Raw genomic sequence first — 27,054 nt, 5'->3', positions numbered from 1 at the left:
TTCATTAGATTTAGATGGAACAAAATGAATTTTTGTTAATTATTCAATAACTATAAGAAATATACCCCACAAATTATATATATTTGTTATCAGAAGAAAATAACAAATTATTTTAAGTCATAGCCAACTATGGTTTCCATTTAAAAAAATAAAGTTACGTCTAAAATCTCGAAAATAAAAGATGGGAAACAAATTCTACCTACGCCACTGAATTCTTCGTAAAAAGTTGCCCATATAATGTTTTATTTATAATACTCCATCTTTGATAATAAGTGAGATATTCGCGATTGTCGTTTTTGCAAAATTTTCAGTTTTTGCCGATAGGGCGAAAACAAAAGACGATAGCTGTTCGGAGTTTTCGGCATTAGCATTTTCTCGAAAAACGAGATCATGACATGTAAGCTACTTTTTTTCTATCTCTTTTAGTTTCGGAGATAGCCTATGCGGACATCGAAATTGGGACACCCTGTACACTTGCACTATCCCACATAAAATGCAACATAGCTTAATAGTACAAGCATTGCGTAGTTTTGCAAAGAAAAAGTTTTGGTTGGAAAAGGAGACGTCCTTATAATAACTCTGAGTAGCCGCACGTCTCTCAAACCTAGAACTAGAAAGTTTCAAGAATGTTAGTTCTAGTAACAGTGCAAGTGTAAAACTAGAACTAACACTACACCTAGAACTAGAATCATTCGGGTTTAGCCGTCTTTAGAGACGTGCGGCTAAACCCGAATGATTCTAGTTCTTGGTCTAGTGTTAGTTCTACTTTTAGTTCAATAAAAATATACAACAATCTAGCGCTGCATTACAATTAAAACTAGAACTAACACTAGACCTAGAATTAGAATTATTTGGGTATAGCCGTACGTCTCTGAAGACGGCTAAACCCGAATGATTCTAGTTCTAGGTCTAGTGTTAGCTCCAGTTTTACACTTACACTGTCACTAGAACTAACATTAGAACTAGAAACATTTGGGTTTAGCCGTCTTTTAAGAGACGTACGGCTAAACCCGAATGATTCTAGTTCTAGGTCTAGTGTTAGTTCTAATTTTACACTTACACTGTCACTAGAACTAACATTAGACCTAGAACTAAAAATATTTGGGTTTAGCCGTCTTAAAAGACGTACGTAAGAGACGTAATGTTAGTTGTAGCGACAGTGTAAGTATAAAACTAGCGCTAACACTATACCTAGAACTAGAATCATTCGGGTTTAGCCGTCTTTAGAGACGTGCGGCTAAACCCGAATGATTCAAGTTCTTGGTCTAGTGTTAGTTCTACTTTTAGTTCAATAAAAATATACAACAATCTAGCGCTGCATTACAATTAAAACTAAAACTAACACTGGACTTAGACTAGAATCATTCGGGTTTAGCCGTACGTCTCGAAAGACGGCTAAACCCGAATGATTCTAGTTCTAGGTCTAGTGTTAGTTCTAGTGTTACACTTACACTGTAACTAGAACTGACACTAGACCGAGAACTAGAAACATTTGGGTTTAGCCGTCTTAAGAGACGTACGTAAGAGACGTAATGTTAGTTGTAGTGACACTGCAAGTATAAAACTAACACTAACACTATACCTAGAACTAGAATCATTCGGGTTTAGCCGTCTTTAGAGACGTGCGGCTAAACCCGAATGATTCTAGTTCTTGATCTAGTGTTAGTTTTACTTGTAGTTCCATAAAAATATACAACAATCTAGCGCTGCATTACAATTAAAACTAGAACTAACACTAGACCTAGAATTAGAATCATTCGGGTATAGCCGTACGTCTCTAAAGACGGCTAAATCCGAATGATTCTAGTTCTAGGTCTAGTGTTAGTTCTAGTGTTACACTTATACTGTAACTAGAACTAACATTAGACCTACAACTAGAAACATTTGGGTTTAGCCGTCTTAAGAGACGTACGTAAGAGACGTAATGTTAGTTGTAGTGACACTGCAAGTATAAAACTAACACTAACACTATACCTAGAACTAGAATCATTCGGGTTTAGCCGTCTTTAGAGACGTGCGGCTAAACCCGAATGATTCTAGTTCTTGGTCTAGTGTTAGTTCTACTTTTAGTTCAATAAAAATATACAACAATCTAGCGCATTACAATTAAAACTAGAACTAACACTAGACCTAGAATTAGAATCATTCGGGTATAGCCGTACGTCTCTAAAGACGGCTAAACCCGAATGATTCTAGTTCTAGGTCTAGTGTTAGTTCTAGTGTTACACTTACACTGTAACTAGAACTAACATTAGACGTAGAACTAGAAACATTTGGGTTTAGCCGTCTTAAGAGACGTACGTAAGAGACGTAATGTTAGTTGTAGTGACACTGCAAGTATAAAACTAGCACTAACACTATACCTAGAACTAGAATTATTCGGGTTTAGCCGCACGTCTCTAAAGTCTGCTAAACCCAAATGTTTCTAGTTCTAGTTATGTTAGTTCTAATGACAGTGTAAGTGTAAAACTAGAAACATTCGGGTTTAGCCGTCTTTAAAGACGTGCGGCTAAATCCAAATGATTCTAGTTCCAGGTATCGAAATCTGTAACATGGGACCTGAAACTGTTGCCCGAAAACAAAACACGTAGTATGGTAGATATTCCTTATGCAGTGCAAAAAATAATGGCAAAAGAAAATATAAGTGTACTGAATGTTAAAAAAATTATGTTTAGATTGACTTTGAAAAAATGTACATTAAATTTATTTTTCGTCGACCGTGTATTTATAAGATTTATAAATGTATACAAAATCATTCATTAATGACACCTATTAATAAACGATTTTAAGAAAGTCCGACCGAACTAAATAGTAGTCAATTTAATAAATATTCTCCAATGAAATTTGTAATACCGACCCAACCGACCACTATATCTATTCGGTAAGACTACAAAAATAAATTATGACACATTAAAAGTGAGGTTATTTTGCCAGTGACAGAATTGGGAGATTTTTCAACGATGGATTTTCTCTATTTTGTTGAAAAGACGGTCAACGGAAAAATATTGTAACTAACTCGTATATTAAAATGCGATTAATTATCTCAATAATTAACTCGCTCACGCGTTACAATGTCTCGATAATTAATCGCCTTCATTAATAGACTTGTTGGTTAAATAACTATTAATCAAATATTACGTTTTTTAAAACGTCTTAATAAACAGTTATTACAGAACCTAATTATTTTATGGAGCACAAACATCTACTGACTATATATTACCTATCACGCAAACATATTATCTTTATGTTTTAACATCTTATGTACAGGATGTCCAAATTTCGATGGGTTTGCATGGTATCTCAGTTATTATGAAAGATAGAAAGTTGCGGCTTTCGCAAATCTGAGCTACATTTTTGTAAAACTTACAATGGCGCAAACCAAATTTTCATAGCCCTCTTCGTTTTTGATATACGGAAGTGTTTGAAATTTACGATTTTCAGTCACCTCCTGTATCTCGGCTATCCGGAAACTTAGTAAAAAAGTAAAAACGGGTTCTAATAGATTTTTTCATGTGGAATCCAACGGTGCACGTACAATTTTTCTAGTCATCACGGTTTTTGAGTTATAAACACAACTCAAATACTGAATACTCAACTTCTAAAATACTATTTGGACACCTGTACATAAAATTACCTTGTGACAAGTGTCAACCTTGTAAAGAAACGAAGAAAAAGCACTTTTTGGAGGTTATGTTTGACAGACCGATGTTAGTACTGGTGTTACAAATCTGAAACTAGTGATTTTGGATTTTTGTGGATTTATTTAACAATGCGATGATGGTTTAGGTACATTTCCGTACATTTATTTCGGTTTTGTTTTTACTCATCGTGTTAGTACGGATTTGTACGGATTTTAAATTGAAAATCACTTTAATTGCATGTTTTGTTATGGGATTTAAATCTGCGTGCGTTAAATACTTGTTAATTGTACAATAAAATAAAGTAGAATGAAATAAAATGTTTCTAATTTTGTAGGTAATGCTGATCGGGTTTTTCGTTGTTTGGATGCAATTCATGATCCTTGGAAAAGCCGTACACCCGGGTAAGTAAATCCCCACTTTTTCGCGGAAATTCACCGTAAAAATAGCATAACCACAAAAAATAGGGAAAAAAGGTTTTGTCGATTTCAGGGTGTGAATGTCTCGTGTATTCCACGACCCACGGTAAGGAAATGGGAACGTTCACAAGCCCGGATTTTCCTAAACAGTACGCGCAAAACATCGATTGCGTTCTGTATACATTTATTGGACGACCGAACGAAATTATTCAAATCGTTTTTCTCGATTTTGATATTCCAAAAAGAAGTAACGAGTGAGTTAAGATAATCTTGAAATGATATTTTAAAATTTCGATTTTATTTTTAGTTGCATTAGGGGTGATTATCTAAAACTGTTTTTGCACTTGAATGGTGGTGAAGTAAACGAGTACACTCCATGGGAGACGGTTTTGTGTGGTTCTCTCGTGGATATCCCAACCATTCTATACTCATCGGGTCCCGGACTCGTCTTGGAATTCCACTCAGGAAACGAAAGGAGCAACTCAACCGGTTTCTCCGGCACCTTTCGATTTATGGACAGAAGTAAGATTAATGGACGAAACTCTTAAGTTGAGAGGGTCGAAGCTTTCCCACTTTTCAGATCCTCCCGAAATCGATTTCCTTTTTCTTATTATTTTTTTTTTAACGATAAATATAAAGATCTTTTTTTATGTTCTCATTAAACATTAAAAAAGTATTTTGAATTGTAAAAATGAGAAATTTGTTGAATAAAAGTTGTATAAAACTAGATGGGGGTAGTAAAAGTAGCTTGAAAATGCAAAGCAGTTGGGAAAACGTGGTGGGGGCCATCAAGGGTTATTTCCCCGTGGATTTCCCGGTTTGCGTAGGGGATTAAAAAGCGCGCAAGTCTCGAATCGTTCTGATTTCCAACCTTTCCACTCGTCTACTACCCACTTTTTCACCTCAATATTTTTTTTCTTTCAACTATACAATACATTTTCAGGACTCTTCAAAACCGGCGGCCAAAAAGTTTCCGGAACAACGTGTGACTACCAATTTTCGAGCACGGATTCGTCCAGCTCTTCATATGGAAACTTTTATTCACCCAAATACCCATCTAGCTACCCAAAAAACATTAAATGTTCGTACCTATTTAGAGCAAGGTAAATTAAATTGACGTTCCTTTCTTGTTCGTTTTAGTTGAATGCAAAATTCAATTTTATGTTTGGAATAGTAACTAAATGATTCAATTAAGATCCATCCATATGCAATGACGCTGAACTAAAACGTTCGATAATAATCAACCGTCTGTGTTGAGGAACCGTTGGGGCGCCCCGCTTGCAATATTAATAATGTAATTTTGGTGGCGGAATTGTTGAATTATGTTTCACGGGGGGAAATTTAATTAGTGGCCAGTGTGAAATCTGCGGTCGCTGCCCCCCAAATGGCCTCAAACGCTTAAATGCCCTTTACAGACCTTCACCTCAAAATCATTTTAACAGACACGTCTGCTGATTAAATAAACATTCAGAGAGCAAATCAAATATATCGAGAAAACCAAATTTTACGATTCAATAAGCTCAATTAGCTGTAAGCCAGCGTTTCTCAACCTGTGGGGCGCGCCCCCCTAGGGGGGCTCATAATTCTGCATGGGGGGCGCAACACATCAAAATGAAAAAAAAGATAATTACTAATAAAAAATTAATGTCATTCTGACATTCCAAAAATTTAAGTAAGTACAGGGTGGTTCAAATTCGATGTCCGAATAGGCTAACTCGGAAACTATAAGAGTTAGAAAAAAAGTAGCTGACATGTCATGATCTCGTTTTTCGAGAAACTGCTAATGCCGAAAAGCTCATAGCGCTATCGTCTTTTGTTTTTCCCCTAGAGGCCAAAATTGAAAATATCGTAAAACCAATAAGTGCAATTATCTTGGTTATTATTATAGGTGGAGTATTATAACTACGACATTATATGGACACTTTTTTACAGAGAATTTCATGACATAGTCAAAAAAATTTTTCGGTTTTAGATTTTGAGATATCATGAGAATTTTAGTTTTTTTAAATGGAAACAACCACTGATTATTCGCTTATTAAATTCGTTATTTTTTTCTGATTACAAAAATATAGGGTTCGACCGGTCTATTTCTTATTGTTTGAGAATAAAATTAAAAATAAACTTTTTTTATAAAATTTCCATCTAGTGTCGTCGAGGAAATTAAATTTACAGTTTCCTGTAAGTTACGGGGCGGTAGGTAAAATCTAAAAAGTTAATAATTAAATACGAAGATAACTTCTGGTATTTAAAAACAAATATTTTTTTAATATGTAACATTCTAACATGACAAACGTTTTAAAATTTTTGTAATTGATCTTAAAAACGGGATTTTTAAAGTGACATTTCAAAAAATTTTTGAATACAAACAAATGTTGCTATTTATTTGAATAAAAAAAACAACATATGAGCGCCATCTATCGATAATTTATTAAGTCATTTAAAAATAATATTAAATCGTAATAAACAATGTGAAATAATGCAATCTATTCCAACTTTTGTGTAAAACATATATAGATTAAACAGTTCAACAAATATATTTGTTTCAAGTATCAAAAATATGTTTTTTTAATTTTTAGTTATAGAACCGTAATTTACAGGAAACTGTAAATTTAATTTCTTCGACAACACTAAAAGAATAGTTTATTTTTAGTTTTATTCTAAAACAATAAGAAATAGACCTGTCAAACCCTATATTTTTGTAATCAGAAAAAAATAACGAATTTATTAAGCGAATAATCAGTGGTTGTTTCCATTTAAAAAAACGAAAATTGTGATAATATCTCAAAATCTAAAACCGACAAAATTTTTTTGACTACGTCATTAAATTCTCTGTAAAAAAGTGTCCATATAATGTCTTAGTTATAATACTCCACCTATAATAATAACCAAGATAATTACATTTGCGGGTTTTACGATATTTTCAATTTTGGCCTCTAGCGGAAAAACAAAAGACGATAGCGCTATGAGGTTTTCGGCATTAGTAGTTTCTTAAAAAACGAGATCATGACATGTCAGCTACTTTTCTTCTAACTCTTATAGTTTTCGAGTTAGCCTATTCGGATATCGAATTTGAACCACCCTGTACAGTACACATTTAAACTAATACACCCGTACTACTACCTATGTAAATATTTAATTACTATAAATATGATTGTATCAGCAGGTACTGTCAAATGCCAAATGAAACTAATAATAGACTCATCAGTACTAAATTAAAAGTAGCTGTAATGATTATAATTATTAGTGACTCCCTTGGGCCTGTCTCGCACAGCAAAGTTTTTCAAAAGAAGGTTTTATATTACAAATAGCCACTCTCAGTTCTTTGATCTATTTTCAGTCGAGTCCTATATTTTGTCTTTAAAGCAGCCACCGCAGAAAATCCGGCTTCACAAAGGTAGGATGTTGAAAATGGCAATAATATACGAAATGCTCTTGTTTTCAGTGGAGAAAATGCATCATCCACTCCCGCCCAAAATTCAAAGAGAGTTTTGTTACTAAATTCTCTCTATTACTAAATTTCGTCCCTTGCAGTAAAGTGTATGAAGATTTCTTCTTCTGCAGTTGAGAGACCTTCGTGAGTAGTTCGAAATGGATCGTAACTTGCTACTAATTTGTCGTCAGCAAGAAAATACTTTTCAAAATTCTGTGCCAACATGGCTAAATGACTTTCTATTGTTACAAAAACAACTTTCACATACTGTTCTTCTTCCTTGTATGTTTTGACACACTCATTCACATTTGCAAACATTTCTAGTTTTTTTTGTTTCACATTTCTGCTCCACAGCTCCAAGTTTCTACAGAATGCACTAACTTTATCACTGCTATCCAACATATGTGTGTTTTTTAAGGATAATTATTATTCTCAGGAAGGATTGTGGGCAATAAAATCGCAATTAATTGATTCACCAATATTTGGCATCTATTTTCGACGCTTCCTCAGGGTGAGTTCGTACTAAGAAATACAAAGTAATCAATTTACAAAGTAAATAAAACTATAAATTACTTACAATTGCACTAAATTAGCGAAAACTTTAAACATTGTCAAGGAAACCACGTGTAAAATTTGAGTTGAGTGGCATGACTTACCACGTGGGTTAACTCTAAGTGAGTGGGATTAACGGTTAACCGTTGACAAGTAACAGCGCCACTACAAGTGAAGCTTATAGCGCGCGAAATTGGGTAAGTTTAAATTTAAAAAGTTACAAGTTAAAAAATAAACAAAAAAAAATAGAACAAATATTAATTATGTCTACTGTCTGGTTTGTTTTTATATAATTCGAAGATTAATGAGTAGATATTGCTGAGTGAGTCAATGTCAGTTGTTACGAACTCACCCTGAGGAAGCGTCGAAAATAGATGCGAAATATTGGTGAATCAATTAATTGCGATTTTATTGCCCACAATCCTTTCTGAGAATAATAATTATCCTTAAAAACTGCTAACGGAATTGAGGAAAAAATCTCCTGCATATGTGTGTTTGCTCCTTGGAGTTGTAGATTCAGGGTATTTATTGTGCGACCAGTTGGATTTGGCCGGCGGAAAATATGCGAACTATTATCGGAAATACCTTACCCCTCACCTCCTTGACCTATATATTCGGCTGTAGTACAGTCAAGTTACCAAATAAAACAATATGTATTTCTGACATTTCATTTCTTTGACAGCGTTGCTTGAGTTAGGTTATAGTTTTGTGAGTTTATCGAGTTTATTTTCTATTATCGTTCTATTTCGTTTATCTATAACTGTTCTTATCAGATAGCCAATGATGAACTTGGTGAAAATAAGTGGTGATTATCATGATGAAATGAATTTTGAGAACTTTTCAAAATGGTTTAAAACACAAGTGCTACCAAATTTACCGGACAATTCAATAATTGTTATGGACAATGCGCCTTACCATTCAGTACAAATAAATAGGCCTCCTACTTCTTCATCAAAGAAAAATGATATAATCTGTTGGCTACAATCGATGAACATACCATACCATCCACATATGTTAAAATGCGAGCTACTAGAAATCGTTAGGAGGTATAAACCATCACCACAGTATGTAATTGATGAGTATGCAAAATCGAAGGGTCATACTGTATTACGCCTTCCTCCGTATCACTGTGATCTGAATCCAATAGAGCTAATTTGGAGTATGGTGAAGAGAAAAATAGCCTCTGGTAATATTGGATTAATAAATATGGAAAATCTAATTCACGAGGCAGTAAATCAAATAACTCCCCTAACCACGTTGAGAAAATTAGAAATGAATATATGACAAAAGATCAGCTATTCGACAATGAAGAGAGATTTATTATTAATTTAGGTGAATCAGACAGTGATATTTCATATAGAGATTCAGATTAGAATAGTTTTTAAAAAATGTATGTCTCTGATATATAAATTGTTACTTCTCAACAAACCTGAAATATCACAAATATATTTTATGTTATAATGTTTTGTATTTGTCGACATAAAATCAAATATTAATAATTAAACAAAAAGCCTTTATTTTATAATCTAAAATGCAACACTCATAACCTCACATTCACAAATGTCAAACTTTTCAATTAAGCGTTACAAAATTTTTGTTCTGAGTGTACCTTTCAAAACGATCGCGATGCTTGACCGGCCATATTGGGTTGGTCGTACTCTAATTTCTCGAATATATAACCAATTTCATCACAAATAAAGCATCTCGAAACTTTTTGGCTTCCAGGCGGTTTTCCTCTTCTAGAAAAGTGGTAATTTCCTCTTTTAACTCATAAACACGTTGTAGAATTTGCCACGCGATGCCTTTCTGTGGATCATGCAATAGGTGTAGTCACATTGCGGAAATTTTTGTGCTTGTAGCTTTGGAATCTTCCACACATTGTAGAATCACCATTGGTGCATATTCCAACGCAATTCTTCTACTCTATGTTTGCCTCATTAATAAAATCATTTAAAATATCAAACAAAGCGAGTGCTGTTGCTTTGAGTTCTCTACGTATGCAGAAAAGTAGTTCTTCTACTACCGATATACGATCACAAAATCAGACATAGGCAATTAAATGAGCGTCTTTATTGCTATCTGTTGCCTCGTCAAGCTGAATTGAAAACAATTTGTCACACAACTTTTCAAGAAGCTGATGCTGTACATCTTCGGCTATATCACCAATTCGGCAGACAACAGTATAATTTGAAAGAGGTATGAATTGTAATTGTTTGGCAAAATTATCTCTAAACATAGTTTCTACAATCTCCATCGCAAGTGGCAGAATAAGGTCTTCACCAATGGTGTGAGGCCTTTTATATCTGGCTATTTTATATGATAGTTTGTAAGAGGCAAGTAAAACTTTTTCGTTCACAAACAAAGTTTTTATGAAGAATGCTATTTGCTCTTCATATATATGACTAATTTTAATTCAAAGAATTCTCGGGGCTTGTTAACGTACTCACTATGAAGTGTTTCCAAATGGCGTCTAAGTTTATTAGGTTTCATGCTGGCTGCTGCCAAAATTTTTAAACAAATGACGCAAAAGAAAGGAAATTGGGGCCCGAATACTAAAACGTTGAGAAACGCTGCTGTAAGCCAATGTGAATACCTCTAACTTATTTGAAACTGCTTAAAATCAATTACATCTAATTTCTTCTACTCCTGAGTTATCTAGCATATCCCAGATAATTTCGGCGACATTTCTTTGGGATTTCTCCTCTATGTGGAAGTAAAGAAATGAGACTTTCTCTTCTCATAGCTTCTCATTCCTAATCAAAGCTCAACCACATTTTCGCTACACGCCCACATTTTATTCAATTTCAGCAAAACAAAATCTCGATTTTAAATTGATGAAAGTAATTAACCTTTTGTGTCCCAAGAAGTCAAACATTTTGAAACTTTGTGACAGAATCAGACAGAATTAAAACGCTATCAAAATACACTCAGTAAAGGTCTTAGAAATAAAATTTTAGCAAAATATGCAATCCCCCTATTTTCGCATAGTCTAAGTGTCAAAAAAGATGCTAATTCAAAAATTCCTGGAAACTGTGTTTATTGAAATTAAGAAATAAAACTTATTTTAAATTGAAGCTTGAAGCTTTCTGTTTAAATCGATGTATAACAATCGATGGGTTGAATTAAAAAAATATTGAGAAAAAGCGTATTGAGTTAAAACTAACATTTTCGTATAACCTAAAAGTGTCAAAAAAGATGCTAATTTAAAAATTCCTGGAAGCCGTATTTATTGAAATTGAGGAATGAAACTTATTTTAAATTAAAGCTCAAAGCTTTCTTTTTAAAATGATGTATAATAATTGTTGGGTTGGATTGGAAAAATATTGACAAAAAACATGTTGAAATAAAACTTACATTTTCGTATAACCTAAGAGTGTCAAAAAAGATGCTAATTCAAAAATTCCTGGAAACCGTGTTTATTGAAATTAAGAAATAAAACTTATTTTAAATTGAAGCTTGAAGCTTTCTGTTTAAATCGATGTATAACAATCGATGGGTTGAATTAAAAAAATATTGAGAAAAAGCGTATTGCGTTAAAACTAACATTTTCGTATAACCTAAAAGTGTCAAAAAAGATGCTAATTTAAAAATTCCTGGAAGCCGTATTTATTGAAATTGAGGAATGAAACTTATTTTAAATTAAAGCTCAAAGCTTTCTTTTTAAAATGATGTATAATAATTGTTGGGTTGGATTGGAAAAATATTGACAAAAAACATGTTGAAATAAAACTTACATTTTCGTATAACCTAAGAGTGTTAAAAAAGATGCTGTTTTAAAAATTCCTGGAAGCCGTATTTATTGAAATTGAGGAATGAAACTTATTTTAAATTAAAGCTCAAAGCTTTCTTTTTAAAATGATGTATAATAATTGTTGGGTTGGCTTGGAAAAATATTGACAAAAAACATGTTGAAATAAAACTTACATTTTCGTATAACCTAAGAGTGTTAAAAAAGATGCTAATTCAAAAATTCCTGGAAACCGTGTTTATTGAAATTAAGAAATAAAACTTATTTTAAATTGAAGCTTGAAGCTTTCTGTTTAAATCGATGTATAACAATCGATGGGTTGAATTAAAAAAATATTGAGAAAAAGCGTATTGAGTTAAAACTAACATTTTCGTATAACCTAAAAGTGTCAAAAAAGATGCTATTTTAAAAATTCCTGGAAGCCGTATTTATTGAAATTGAGGAATGAAACTTATTTTAAATTAAAGCTCAAAGCTTTCTTTTTAAAATGATGTATAATAATTGTTGGGTTGGATTGGAAAAATATTGACAAAAGACATGTTGAAATAAAACTTACATTTTCGTATAACCTAAGAGTGTCAAAAAAGATGCTAATTTAAAAATTCCTGGAAGCCGTATTTATTGAAATTGAGGAATGAAACTTATTTTAAATTAAAGCTCAAAACTTTCTATTTAAAATGATGTATAATAATTGTTGGGTTGGATTGGAAAAATATTGACAAAAAACATGTTGAAATAAAACTTACATTTTCGTATAACCTAAGAGTGTCAAAAAAAGATGCTATTTTAAAAATTCCTGGAAGCTGTATTTATTGAAGTTAAGGAATGAAACTTATTTTAAATTAAAGCTCAAAGCTTTCTCTTGAAAATGATGTATAATAATTGTTAGGTTGGATTGGAAAAATATGGAAAAAAAAAATTTTGAAACAAAACTTACATTTTCAAATAACCTAAAAATGTTAAAAAGATGCTAATTTAAAAATTCCTGTAAGCCGTATTATTAAGCCGTACTTAAAAGAGTCAAAAAAGATGCTAATTTAAAAATTCTTAGAAACCATGTTTATTGAAATTAAGGAATGAGACTTATTTTAAATTTAAGCTCAATGTTTTCTTTTTAAAATGATCTGTAATAAGCACACCTAATAGCCATTTATCAAAGAAATACCTTCTTGAACAACAAAATTCAACAGCACCACTTTTCACAAAACTTCTAACCTCACATCTGGATGAATAAGTTTAAAGTGTACCTAAAAATCCTACAGTGCGGATTGCGATGTTTTTTATACAGATTATTTCTTGTATACACTTGTATAGTAGAAAGTACAGACAGCTCTAAATGCGCCGAATAGATAACTACAGTTTAAAAGTGTTTAAAATTACCGGTACTTTAAAGTACCGTCGGGACACAAAGGGTTAATCTCCAATATTATTAAAATTATAAAATAATCTCGATCTTGTGAGCTGCAATTTTTCGTTCTTTCATTCATCAGATGTGTCTTGTTCGGATTTTATCACGTACTTAGCCACCAAAACACGATAATTCCTCTAATTCGATTCTAAAAATCTTCTCGTAATCCAGTTCCAGAATAAAAGTAGTTCATCTTGTGAATCAAATCGTTGGATGATTTGCAACCCAAGAAATAAATTTGAGATCTAAAATTAAAAGTTTTAATATATATGTTAATTTTTTTTAGAAATCGTGAACGAATTCAATTAGTTTTTGAAGAAATTTCACTTCAAAAAGGCGATATAAGGTTAGAAATCATTAAAAGATCACTTTCAATTAATTCCAATAATAAATTTGTCGTTTTTAGTTGTTTAAATAGGGCAGATATAATAAGAATTTACGATGGAATTTCTCCTGGTGATGCAGCAATAAAATTCTTATGTAACGAAGGAGCCGAGGTTGAAATATTTTCCACTGGATCGAACTTATTCGTGGAATTCGTAGCAAATTCTGACTGGCCCGGACATGGATTCAAGGCCAGATATCAGTTCCTACCGATAGAAGATAACTTTATAGGTAGATTTATTTGTAAGAATCAATTAAAATAAAATAAAGTGTAATTCTTTTTAAGACCTCGATAGGTTTGATCACGCACGTCCTAAATTAGGACCAAGCGTCAGTGAAACACGCTCGAGTTGTGATTTATCATTTACAAGCGATTTAACTAAGAACGGCACGATTTCTAGTCCGCATTATCCGGACTCTTATCCACCAAGAACAACATGCAGATATGAATTTGAAGGAAGAGGAAAAGAACGAATTCGAATACAATTCATTGATTTTCAATTATATAGTCCGCAAAGTTACGTAGGGGAAAATTGCAACAATCAAGATTCGGTGTTTGCTTTTGTTCACGTTGAAGGAAGAACGGATAAAATCGATGGTTTTTGTGGAAACTTTTTTCCAAAACCAATTATGTCGAATGGACCTCGATTACTTTTAGAGCTGCAAAGTGTTTTTGGAGGACAAAATACGAGAGGATTTAAAGCCATTTATACTTTTACCGAGAGTAATATCAATTATTAAATTAAAACTTAATTTTTTTTGAATTGTTATTATTTTAGATTATGGGATAACCCACGGTTCTCAAATACCAGATTATCCATGTGCCTTCGTTTACACGTGCAATGAATCAAAAAGTGGGTATTTCCACAGTCCAAATTATCCAGGTTTATATCCGAGAGATACCGAGTGTCACTATTTCTTTTATGGAAATGAAAACGAATTAGTCCAATTAAAATTCGATTATTTTGATGTTGAAGGAGTTCAACCGTAAGTACAAAATTAATTTCATTGAAATAATGTTATTAATTTTTTTTGTATTAGTTGTAATTCATCTTCGGCTAGTGATTATATTGAATTTTCAAATTATATGCGAATTGATTCGAAATATAAGAGACGTTGCGGCCAACAAAGCCCTTTTTTAATTAACTCGGAAAGGAAATTTTTTCGGGTTACTTTCAGGTCTAATGATCGTTTAGACGGACATGGATTTAATGCTTCTTATGTTTTCTTGGATAAAAGCGAAGTTAACACGATTATAGTACCAAATCACACTTCAAGTGCAGAGATAAAACACGTTTATTATATATCTAATATTATCTTAATAATTTTTTTTTGTAAATTTAAGTAAATTCATTTAAAAAGAAATCGCACTGATTTTTATAATAACACATTTACAATTAGTGCTGGACCAAAAAAAATCTTTTAATTCAAATTATGTAAATAAAAAAAAACAGCACGTCGACATATCGTTAACCTTCGAGTTTAATTAAATAATTATATAGTTTAGTACCTTCGATGTGATTCTATTGTACAAACACCTCCGTTATGTGTAACAACAAAAAACATTAATAAAGTTTGTATTTTTCTAAATAAAAAAAAAACTTGCGTTTTCATTTTCCTCGTTTACAACTCTCCATGCGGAAAGAAATTCAATTAAGAAACCCACTTGTAATAACTCGCCGTTCGAGGGTGAACGGGATTCATTAAAAAAGTTGCATTGGAGCAACTTTCATCGTGCTTCCTCAACGTCTTTTACTATAAAGGTCTAGCTTCAAGTCTTTTGGAGTAAGAAAAAAAAGTCTTCTCAAAGAACAATATCGTAGAGGAGCAGTTCTTAATATATTGGCCAAGTTTCCACCTTTTATTAGACTTTTAATGCCTCGTAAATAAGAGAGCTTAACTATAGAGTTAGATGGGTAAGATTAAGAAATTGGAATTATTTAAGAGTTTCATGGTGCTATAAAATTTTAAACTTTAATTAATAATATAATACTAAGGCCCGTTACTACCAAACCAATGCTATCTATCAGTTAAGCTATCTATAAGATACAATTTATCTCGTAGATAACAGGGTCGTCAGTACTACCACCTCCATTTACCTCATAGTTAAGAAATCCTTGAGATAACCAACGTATCTAGGGATTTTTTGGTCTATGTTAAATAGACAGCTCTATGTGATCAAAAGACCTACTATTAGGTATTTTGACGATATTCTAACCTGTTCTAAAATTAAAATTTGGAAATGGAGACTGAGAAAAGGCGACGAACCACCAATTTCATCAAAGAAGAATGCGAACATCTTCTTAAATTTGTTATCAAACATAAAAACGTGATAGAAAACAAAAAAAGTGATGCAATTACATGGCAAGGAAAGCAAAAAGTATGTACTATATCTGGTATTATTGTATGTTAACCCTCGGATGACGGATGCCTTGATAGCGACGCGCGAGTCGAATACCGGGTCAATTAGACCCACATCAAAATAATATTTTGTTAAGAAGGGAAAATAAAAAATGTACTAATACAAAATATTATAAACTAGTTTATTTATGTTGAAGAACAATCTATACATAGAATTTTAGTAGGTACTGTATGATTATGACATATAAAATTATTACATTGTTCACATTTTTTACTATATTTATTGTCGTTTCCCACACAAACATGACAACGTGATCGTTTTGAAGATGTTTGTGGAGTCTGATTCTTTCTTCTTATTGGTCTACCGTACGCTTCAAATGCTTGTGCTATGTGTTTATGTAACCCTGTTGCGTTGTTTTCGAATCGTTGTGCCCGTCGCTCAATATATTCTGTAACTAACTCTTTTGCTAAAATCTCAAGAAATATTTTTCGTTTATTTTTCATAGAACTTTTTGACTCCCATTCAGGGTTTTTGGTTATCCAAATAACCAATGCATTATAAGCTGCAATATCTATAAAATTTTGAAAGAGAGACATGGGCCAGCGTCTTGTGGATCGACGACATGTGTATTCTCTTAGTAATTTATCTAGTGTGTCTACACCACTTTTTGTCGAATTGTAGTACTTTATAATTTCAGGTTTGAAATTATTTTCGGAATTAGATATACTGAATTCATGATGTATACTTGAAAGTAAAACAACACATTTTCGTATCTTAGGTACATATGAGACTAAAGTCAACTTATTTGTGAACAGAAATTGCGATGAATATTGTTCTCTATGATAAGTGCCAACAATAGATTTTGGAAGATCTTTTCTATTTTTGCGAATTGTGCCCACAAGAAAGCAACCATTATCTAATAAATATTCCGCTAATATTATGCTCGTAAAAAAATTATCTGTGGTTATAACACGATTAGAATTCTTCCAAAAATCAGTTAGTTGTTTGACAACGCGTTGGCCTTGATCCTTTTCAGGAATTTGTCCGATCTTACCCAGATAAATGTCGAAATTGCAACAGTAATATGTTTTGGCATCGCAAAGTGTCCATATTTTTATACCATATTTCCCTGGTTTTGACGGCATATAAACTTTGAAGGGACACCGTCCCCGGTATGTAACTAGTTGTTCATCTACTGTACCTGTATTTGATGCCTCGTAAGATTCCCGACAATTTGCCGCAAACATATCTGATACTTCCCGTATAGGTGCTAATTTATCCACTTTTTTTCTATCTTCCCGGGTTTCCGTATTGTCAAATCTTATGAACCTCAGAATATCTTTGAATCTGTCACGTGCCATAACCACGGTATACATCTGCCTTGATAATACATTGTCTTTTCGCCATAAGTCGTTCCTGCTTTCACGAGATTCTCTAAATCTTCCGATGAGTAGTAGAAGACCTAGAACTGCATATATTTCTATGGAATCTACTTCTTTCCAAGAGTGAAAGTCAGTAGCGTAATGTGCATTGGCTCTTTGATTGGTGTGTGTAACAATGTTTGCAATGATACTATCGTCCATGAATAATTTGAAACATTCTTCTATAGATTTTACATTTCGACTTTTATTTGTCAAAGAGCCACTTTGATGAACACTCTGTGGGCATTCAACAGATTTCGGAGCAATATATTTCCATGTACGATTACAAATCGTTTCACTTCGGTTATCATTATCTTCTTCATCTGATTCCGACGCAGTAAATATATCCGCTTCACTATCTTGCATTTCCGGTTCCACATCGCTCATTGTGCTACATGATTCTTCCTCTGAAAACTCATCGTCTTCTTCATCTCTGGCAAAATCACTAAAATTCGTAGTGTTTTCCATGTTTTTACGCAGTTGAAGTAAAATGCACTACACCTCTATCGGTTCACTCGCTTTCTGACTCAAATATACAAATAAAACTCGAATTAGGTAATGAGTCATGATACCCAGTTCCGCGCCATGCATATGTGCAAAACCCCCGGCGCCAGATAAAAAAAGACGCCGCGACGCCGCCGCAGCGTTGGTGAACACGTTCGTCGTTTGAATAGTTACTACGTGTACTCACAAAAAAGGCACTAAAAGTCATCAGTTTACAATGTAGACGAAGATTTTATTTAATCATTACAGAAACAATGAAATTGAAAAAAATGCAAAAATAAATGATCACATTTCATAAGGAATTAAATTGGCATGAACTGACGTGCTCATTATTTTTTACCTGATACCGTTCAACCGACACACGTAAAATTTCTGGTAAGATTGCGCTGAAATCCCGGGTCACAATGACCCTGCCTTCGCCGGGCGAGGGTTAAAATGAGATGGTAAACAATAATGGCACAACTAACATGATGAACGACTGAAGATGCCAATTGTACACTCCCTCCTGCAAAATCAGCTATGGATAGCAACATGTTACCTGTTGCATAAAACCGAAGAGTCAGCAACAAACGGTTTGAAGGAGGTATTACTAAAATTTTGATGAATTTTACATTAAATAATAACAATTAACAAATTACTTACAAATTTAAGTTTATATTACTTTTATACGTCAGTATAAGTCCTATTTGAGGTTAGGTATCCGCAGTTATCCCTTAGATAGCAACTTATCCAACACCCAATCCACGGCTTAGGCCCGTTACTACCAAACCAATGCTATCTATCAGTTAAGCTATCTATAAGATACAATTTATCTCGTAGATAACAGAGTCGTGCGTACTACCACCTCAATTTATCTCATAGTTAAGAAATCCTTGAGATAATCAAGGAATCTAGGGATTTTTTGGTCTATTATATTAAATTGACAGCTCTATGTGGTCAAAAGACCTACTATTAGGTATTTTGACGATATTCTAACCTGTTCTAACCTTAAAATTAAAATTTGGAGACTGAGAAAATGCGATGAAACACCAATTTCATCAAAGAAGAATCTTGTATTATTGTATGTTAAAATGTGATGGTAAACAATAATGGCACAACTAACATGATGAACGACTGAAGATGACAATTGTACACTCACTCCTGCAAAATCTGCTATGAATAGCAACATGTTACCTATTGCATAAAACCGAAGAGAATTTTACATTAAATAATAGCCATCAAAAAATTACTTACATCATGGATGGAGGTTTTATTACATCTTCTATTTGGTTCAAAAGGTGATGAAAACTTATCCGCAGTTATCCCTTAGATAGCAACTTATCCGACACCCCACGGGTTACAGATATTTCAAAAGTTATCCCTTGGATAGCGGTATCTATAAGATAATTACAGTGGTAGTAACCAATTTTTAAGCTATCTGATAGATAATGCTATCAGCGACTTTAACTATGAGTGGTAGTAGTGGACCTTACAGATATTTCAAAAGTTATCCGTTGGATAGCGATATCTATAAGATAAATACAGTGGTAGTAACAAATTTTTAAGCTATCCGATAGATAACGCTATCAGAGACTTTAAGTACGAGTGGTAGTAGCGGGCCTAAGGCCCACTTTTACCACCTCTTGATAAATTTATTCGATAAATAATTACCATGGTTACAGCGGTTTTAAGCGCTCTCATTGGCTAAGGCCCGTTACTACCAAACCAATGCTATCTGTTAGTTAAGCTATCTATAAGATACAATTTATCTCGTAGATAATAGGGTCGTGCGTACTACCACCTCCATTTATCTCATAGTTAAGAAATCCTTGAGATAAGCAAGGAATATAGGGATTTTTTGGTCTATTATGTTAAATTGATGTGGTCAAAAGACCTACTATTAGGTATTTTGACGATATTCTAACCTGTTCTAAAAAATTTGGAAATGGAGACTGAGAAAAGGCGACGAACCACCAATTTCATCAAAGAAGAATGCGAACATCTTAAATTTGTTATCAAACATAAAAACGTAATAGAAAACAAAAAAAGTGATGTAATTACATGGCAAGGAAAGCAAAAAGTATGTACTATATCTCGTATTATTGTATGTTAAAATGAGATGGTAAACAATAATGGCACAACTAACATGATGAACGACTGAAGATGCCAATTGTACACTCCCTCCTGCAAAATCAGCTATGGATAGCAACATGTTACCTATTGCATAAAACCGAAGAGTCAGCAACAAACGGTTTGAAGGAGGTACAGTCGTGTTCACTGGAAATGCGCACTCAAGGTCAAGCGCTGTTGTGAGATCCGACATGCCGCTGCCTAAACGGGTTGAGCCGAGCACACACGAAGCTCGTGGAGAAGGGACTTGTGGCGATCCAGGTTAGCCAGCGGCATATCGGATCTCACAACAGCGCTTGACCTTGAGTGCGCATTTCCCGTGAACACGACTGTACAGCATTATTACTAAAATTTTGATGAATTTTACATTAAATAATAGGAATCAACAAATTACTTACGTCATGGATGGAGGTTTTATTACATCTTCTATTTGATTCAAAAGGTGAAGAAAACATTTTTTCGAGACACGAAATCTTAACTCTATTCCTTATTATCCTTTCGCTTCTTACAGGAAATGATTTCTTCAAAAATTTAAGAAATTATCCATGATGATTTTATCTAATGTTAATTATTAATAGTTTTTTATTCAAGTTTATATTACTTTTCTTATTTTAACTGAAATAGTAAAACGCTCGAATTTTATACGTCAGTATAAATCCTATTTGAGGTTAGGTATCCGCAGTTATCCCTTAGATAGCAACTTACCCGACACCCAATCCACGGGTTACAGATATTTCAAAAGTTATCCCTTGGATAGCGGTATCTATAAGATAAATATAGTGGTAGTAACCAATTTTTAAGCTATCCGGTAGATAACGCTATCAGAGACTTTAACTATGAGTGGTAGTAGTGGAGCTAAGAGCGCCAATTTATCTATCGGTTAAATTTATCAAGAGGTGGTAAAAGTGGGCCTTTATAAATTAAAGTACATACATATTAAAATTAAAGCTAGTTTGAGTCATAACAATCCAATTTAACTTCGTATCAAGCTCAAATGACAGCGGATTTATGTGCTTTTGAACCTAGACTAGCTTGGTTTGAAATTGCGGTGCTTTAAAGTCAAATTACCTTGGAGTTGAGTTACTTTATAATTGGAGTGGATTTCTTTGGCATTAAGATATTTTATGCTTGAATTACATATAATTGGAATACTTTTTGGACGAGTTTTGTGGTTAAGATGAACTCAACCTAACTACGAGCACTTTACATTACACCCAATTAGATTGGCTTCCATTGGAGATAACTTTATAAATAAATGAATCACTTTAAGGTTAGCATACTTTGTTGTCTAGTTTCTAAATCAACTCAACCCAAGTATGCGTGAAATTTAAATTACTGCGGATCAGCTTGGCCCATCACAAAGTTGATTTGTATTGGGATTGTATTGCTTTAAGGTTGGGTTGCTTCGTGTTTGGATTGGCTTGATGTAGATTTGAGTTAATTACTACATGTTTGAGTTACTTTGGGGTTGGGTTGGTTTGCTTTGGAACTGTGTTACTTTGAAGTTGGATTATTATTTGATTAAATTGGATTCGATTGCTTTTGTGTATGCTCAGATGCGTTGAGTTAGGCTAATCTGGGGTTGGATCGGCTTATTTTGGAGCTGTGGTTGAGTTATTCTGGGAGAATAACTTGCTGTCTTTGAATTGGGTAACTTTGTAGTTGGATAACCGTGTAGCATCGATTCTAGCAACTAATCAATTTCCTCTCAATGTATTATGTCCTAAGCAAGCTGTAACTTATACTATAAAGCATGCATCTTTAGAAGAAATTGACATAATCTTCTACTAATCAACTTAAAAAGTGAGTCTTTTAACTGTTGAAGAAATTAAAAACTATTCTAGATTATTAGGTTCACCCTTCATGAGTTTTTATCTAAGGTTGTATGAATATGAAAATAAAAATAGAATAATTTTTGTTATATTGCAAGGAACTCCACAAAGAACGTCATAAAAAAGAATGTTGCGAATGTGCAAAACTGTAATAAGAGAGATGATAATGCTAAAAGCTTCTCGTATGAGAATGAAAAAAAGAATGATTCAAATCACGTCTGACTTGTTCCCGGGTGAATATAAAAGCTCGCGTGCGCATAATGTAAAAAAATAGGTTTGTTATTCCTCTAAAAGCATTGAATGAGCGAAGGTATTTCGAAAAAAGCCCTATAAAACATAATTTATTACAAATATCGAAGGCAAATTGAAAATGTTAATTACCAAGTGTAAATTATCAAATGTAAATTATAAAATGTACATAACAAAATTAAAAAAGCTCTATAAATCAAGCTAAAATATTACGTTTAATTACTTAAAATATATTATTTGTTATTATTTCAAAATTTTAATATTATGATCTGGTTAAAATTACAGGATATTGGTTAATTTAATTTTTTTTTTTAATTTTTTTAATTCATCTCCCCATAATTTCGTTTTAAGGGAAACTCGAAAAGGGGAAGGAACGATCTCTTACGGTATCTCGTTACCTAATTAGCGATGGGCTTAATTAAAAAAGCTTAATCCTTTTCAGTATATTAACGTTTTATGACGAGGCGGAATTAAAAAAAATAATAATATGAAAACACACACGAGGGAGATTTTTTCGCAACCCAGTTTTTTTAATTCTCCCTTTTCCGTATTGTTTTCGACGAGAGATAGGAGTTGGGTTGGGTTTTCCTGATCTATGCGAAGTTAGCCCCCAATTAGATAGGATTTTACATGGATAGTAGTTTGATTATAACAAGAGAACCAGTCAACCGATTTTGATAAACAATGTCTCATTTGAAAGCTTAATCTTTGGATAGATATTGTGACAAGCAGCAACTTAAACAATCCAAGTACCAACTTGGTTGAAGTACAAATAAAGATTATTTCATTATTATTATCATGAAAACATATCGATGGTATTTTTCCAAAAGGGTGAACGCGCCAAATTTGCGATTTTGACTTTTATGTACCAGATTATATATACGAATTCTATGGTCATTTTGGCAAAAGGCCGAACATATTAGGATCACAATAAGGAATTAGTAGCAAAAAAACTAAATTTACTCTGGGCGAACGTGCTGTAGACGTTTATCCAAAAGGACGAATATTCAGTACTCCTAAATGGCAAAAGGGCGAACGTGTATTGTTTTTGTATTAGAATTATAACCTCACTTATTTCATTTTATTTTAAGTACCGTTATTTTAGCGAAGTTAGTGGTTTCTGCCAAATAAGCTTAAATATATCGAATAGAACTAAACGAATATTAAATTTAGCACTTGATAGTGATAAACAAAGAATTAGAGTGTTAGACAACATAAAATTGCCGGTCACTATACCAACAATAGTAAAGAATTTAGACGTTATCGATGGCTCAATATCCGGTGTGATTCCCACAACTATAAGCGAACAAAGTGTGTGTTGTTTACCAGATTCAGAAAAAAATAGCCCAATTCAAGTTATACAAAATGAAGAGGTTAGTAGATTTTGTTACTGTTTTTTTATGTATTATAATTCCTACATAAAAATATTTGAAAATAATGCGGATACAGGGTCCGCTTATCTGCGTCATGTAGATGAGGTTGGAGGTGTACAGGGTGTCCCAATTTCGATGTCCGCATAGGCTATCTCCGAAACTAAAAGAGATAGAAAAAAAGTAGCTTACATGTCATGATCTCGTTTTTCGAGAAAATGCTAATGCCGAAAACTGCGAACAGCTATCGTCTTTTGTTTTCGCCCTATCGGCAAAAACTGAAAATTTTGCGAAAACGACAATCGCGAATATCTCACTTATTATTAAAGATAAATAAAACATATATGGGCAACTTTTTACGAAGAATTCAGTGGCGTAGGTAGAATTTTTTTCCCATCTTTTATTTTCGAGACTTTAGACGTAACTTTATTTTTTTAAATGGAAACCATAGTTGGCTATGTCTTAAAATAATTTGTTATTTTCTTCTGATAACAAATATATATAGTTTGTGGGGTATATTTCTTATAGTTATTGAATAATTAACAAAAATTCATTTTGTTCCATCTAAATCTAATGTATGTATTTAAAAGTTAATGTTGCTATGGTGATAACCATACATACTATGATGGAATATAATGTATCAGTTTTTTTGTTCTTTCTAAAACTATTGTATGTATTTAAAACTTAATGTTGTTATGGTGATAACCATACCATGGGGGAAAGCATTGTTTCCAATTATTGTCAAAGTTTGTAGCAAGGACAGTAGAATCTAACAGGACTGCTACATCCATTGTATTTTTGTAGTCGACTACGGGTTGGTTGCCCGCACTCTACGTCACACTATTTGCCACGCCTGGTAACTGTCTGTGTTTTTAGAGGTTATATGATAGACATTAATACGTCTAAAACATGAAACTTCAAAACTAATATGAATACATCTAGGATATAACCTCTAAAAACACACAGCAAACGCATAGACCATAATAACAGCTGGGCGTGGAATATGGTGTGACGTAGTTTGCGGGTAGGTTGTCACAACAATGGATGTAGCAGTCCTTTTAGACTCTACTGTCCTAGAATTTGTAGTAGTATTTAAAAATTCACTAACAACTCTGGCATTATGTGGCATATCTGGCATATATCATTTGAGACATATTTAGTGGCAAGTTGTCGACTAAAGGCTCAATTTGCTGCCTTAATATATTAAGGTATTTCCCTGAGTTTAAGTTTTTATGGTTTATACTTATTTTTCTTTCATATTCGGGAGCAGCGGCTTTTGGGTCAGACGTCTTGTTGCAATTTCTCTTGCAGGTCATTTTGGTATGTTTTTGCATGTGGTTTGGGGAAGGACCAAATATCTATTAAATTTTCTGCTAACCGACTGAAGGTTCTTACGTGCGGTTATCTTCTTTCAGGATATCTTGTGAAATAAAATTCCGCGGCTAACGTCGCATTCTTATCTGATAACATATAGCATTCCATCATGTTAAATTTTTCATAATTTTCGAAATTTATTCTAATTTATTATTTATTTATAAAACTGAATAAAAGTTTTGTTATACTTTGACACATGACATGCTGGTGCATCGTACCAGCACATAATGCCAGAGTTGTTATCGAATTTTTAAATACAAGCTTTGGCAATTATTTCATACATTATGTTCCATCATAGTATGTATGGTTATCACCATAGCAACATTATCTTTTAAATACATACATTAGTTTTAGATAGAACAAAATGAATTTTTGTTAATTATTCAATAACTATAAGAAATATACCCCACAAATTATATATATTTGTTATCAGAAGAAAATACCAAATTATTTTAAGTCATAGCCAACTATGGTTTCCATTTAAAAAAATAAAGTTACGTCTAAAATCTCGAAAATAAAAGATGGGAAAAAAATTCTAGCTACGCCACTGAATTCTTCGTAAAAAATTGCCCATATAATGTTTTATTTATAATACTCTATCTTTGATAATAAGTGAGATATTCGCGATTGTCGTTTTTGCAAAATTTTCAGTTTTTGCCGATAGGGCGAAAACAAAAGACGATAGCTGTTCGGAGTTTTCGGTATTAGCATTTTCTCGAAAAACCAGATCATGACATGTAAGCTACTTTTTTTCTATCTCTTTTAGTTTCGGAGATAGCCTATGCGGACATCGAAATTGGGACACCTGTACAAGAGATTCTCCTATATTGCGATAGTTGTGCAGGGCAGAATAAAAACCACCAAATGATTTGTTTTCTTCAGTGGTTTCTTAAATTATCGCTAAATTTAGAAAAAATATCTCTCAATTTTCTGCTGCCGGGACACTCATACATGCCTGTTGATTCAGTACACGGCACCATCGAACAAGCACATAAGAAAAAAATAATTTTTGCTCCATCAGAATGGCCTACTATTATTAGGCACGCTAGACATAAACCTAGACCATATGAAGTTTTTACGTTGAGTCACAAGGATTTTTTTGGATTTTAAGTCATTTACTGACAATAATTTTCCACAAGTATTTAAAACTGAGGGCGGTACAAACCTTAAAATGAGAATGGTAAGAAGAGTTTTTTTCACCAAAGACACTCCGATTATTTCACTTGCAGCACATCTTTTACTGATTGCTCGCCATTATTAAAAATTTTCCTACCTGAAAATAAAGCTATATAGAAGAAGTTTCTCCACAAACGCAAATAAACCCCAGAGAGCTTCTAAAATAAAACTGCCAATAGCTGCAAAAAAATGTATAGGTTTACGAAAATTATGCACAAATGGAACTATACCGGCAAGTTATCACTCAGAGTTTCTTTCTATGGCTTATAAACCAAACGTAGAGGATAGGTTGATGGAGACAGACGAAGAAGATGAAAATATGGTCGAGGAGAATAAGTGAATATATTTTTATACTAATTTGAAAAATATTTTTTCTAAATTTTTCCGTTATTTAAAACCATTAATTTATTTTATTCCACCATTTAAAGCGATTTGGGCGAATGGACTTTATTTTTTAACAAAAGGACTAATGTAGGGCGAATAGTCATTTCTTTAAAAAGCCTATCTGGAAAAAGGGCGAATATCCAAAAAAATTGGTTTTTTAGTTAACTGTTTGTAGTTTTATGTAATTTTTAGTGATTTTCATTACATTTAATGAATACTTGAAGTCCTAAACGCATTACCTACTAGTTTGCTCTTACAAGAACGTACCAAACAGTTATTATTATTATTATTAAACACCACATAATTTGGTAGCAAAAAATTCCCAAAGAAATCATTTTATTTCTGGAAAAATTACACCGTTCAAATCGCGAATTTTCCCGATATGTTTTAGTTTTTAGTCAATTAATAAAATTGAAAATGACTCACCGAATGGATGTTGCTTCCCTTGGATTTTACGTCGAAGCTCAGCTGGAAAGAAAAGATAAATTAATTTATTGTGACAAAAAAAATGAATTAATACGATACCTTTTAACATCCATAAAATAGTAATCCGATGATCTCAACTATATCACATCACTAATATCACCTAACACTTAGCATAAACACAACACGTATTTATCACTTAATTCACGTAATAAGTTTTATTTTTCTAAACTACTTTATCACCCTTAAATGCCCGCACATCAACTAAAAT

General features: G+C 32.9%; 2 protein-coding genes across 2 annotated transcripts in view; one reads left to right on the top strand and one right to left on the bottom strand.

The window, feature by feature from the left end:
- Nucleotides 1-15,172, top strand: part of LOC111420451 (suppressor of lurcher protein 1-like) — a 44,439-nt gene extending 29,267 nt beyond the window's left edge. The window contains exons 3-11 of the mRNA XM_023053433.2: nt 3,976-4,042; nt 4,131-4,311; nt 4,365-4,579; nt 5,001-5,160; nt 13,482-13,541; nt 13,602-13,810; nt 13,866-14,303; nt 14,359-14,566; nt 14,621-15,172. Coding sequence (XP_022909201.1) covers nt 3,976-4,042; nt 4,131-4,311; nt 4,365-4,579; nt 5,001-5,160; nt 13,482-13,541; nt 13,602-13,810; nt 13,866-14,303; nt 14,359-14,566; nt 14,621-14,927 — 1,845 coding nt within the window. The 3' untranslated portion in view covers nt 14,928-15,172. The remainder of the gene's footprint in view (nt 1-3,975; nt 4,043-4,130; nt 4,312-4,364; nt 4,580-5,000; nt 5,161-13,481; nt 13,542-13,601; nt 13,811-13,865; nt 14,304-14,358; nt 14,567-14,620) is intronic.
- LOC111420446 (uncharacterized) overlaps nt 1-26,829 on the bottom strand; it is an 86,109-nt gene extending 59,280 nt beyond the window's left edge. Inside the window, exon 1 of the mRNA XM_071199442.1 lies at nt 26,787-26,829. The gene's annotated coding sequence lies outside the window, so the exon portion shown is untranslated. The remainder of the gene's footprint in view (nt 1-26,786) is intronic.
- Between the last annotated feature and the right edge of the window lie 225 nt (nt 26,830-27,054).

Source organism: Onthophagus taurus, chromosome 10 (genome assembly GCF_036711975.1).
Source record: "Onthophagus taurus isolate NC chromosome 10, IU_Otau_3.0, whole genome shotgun sequence".
NCBI lineage: Eukaryota > Metazoa > Arthropoda > Insecta > Coleoptera > Scarabaeidae > Onthophagus > Onthophagus taurus.
The sequence above is the reverse complement of the archived record's forward strand: the minus strand, read 5'-3'. Positions and strand labels throughout refer to the sequence as shown.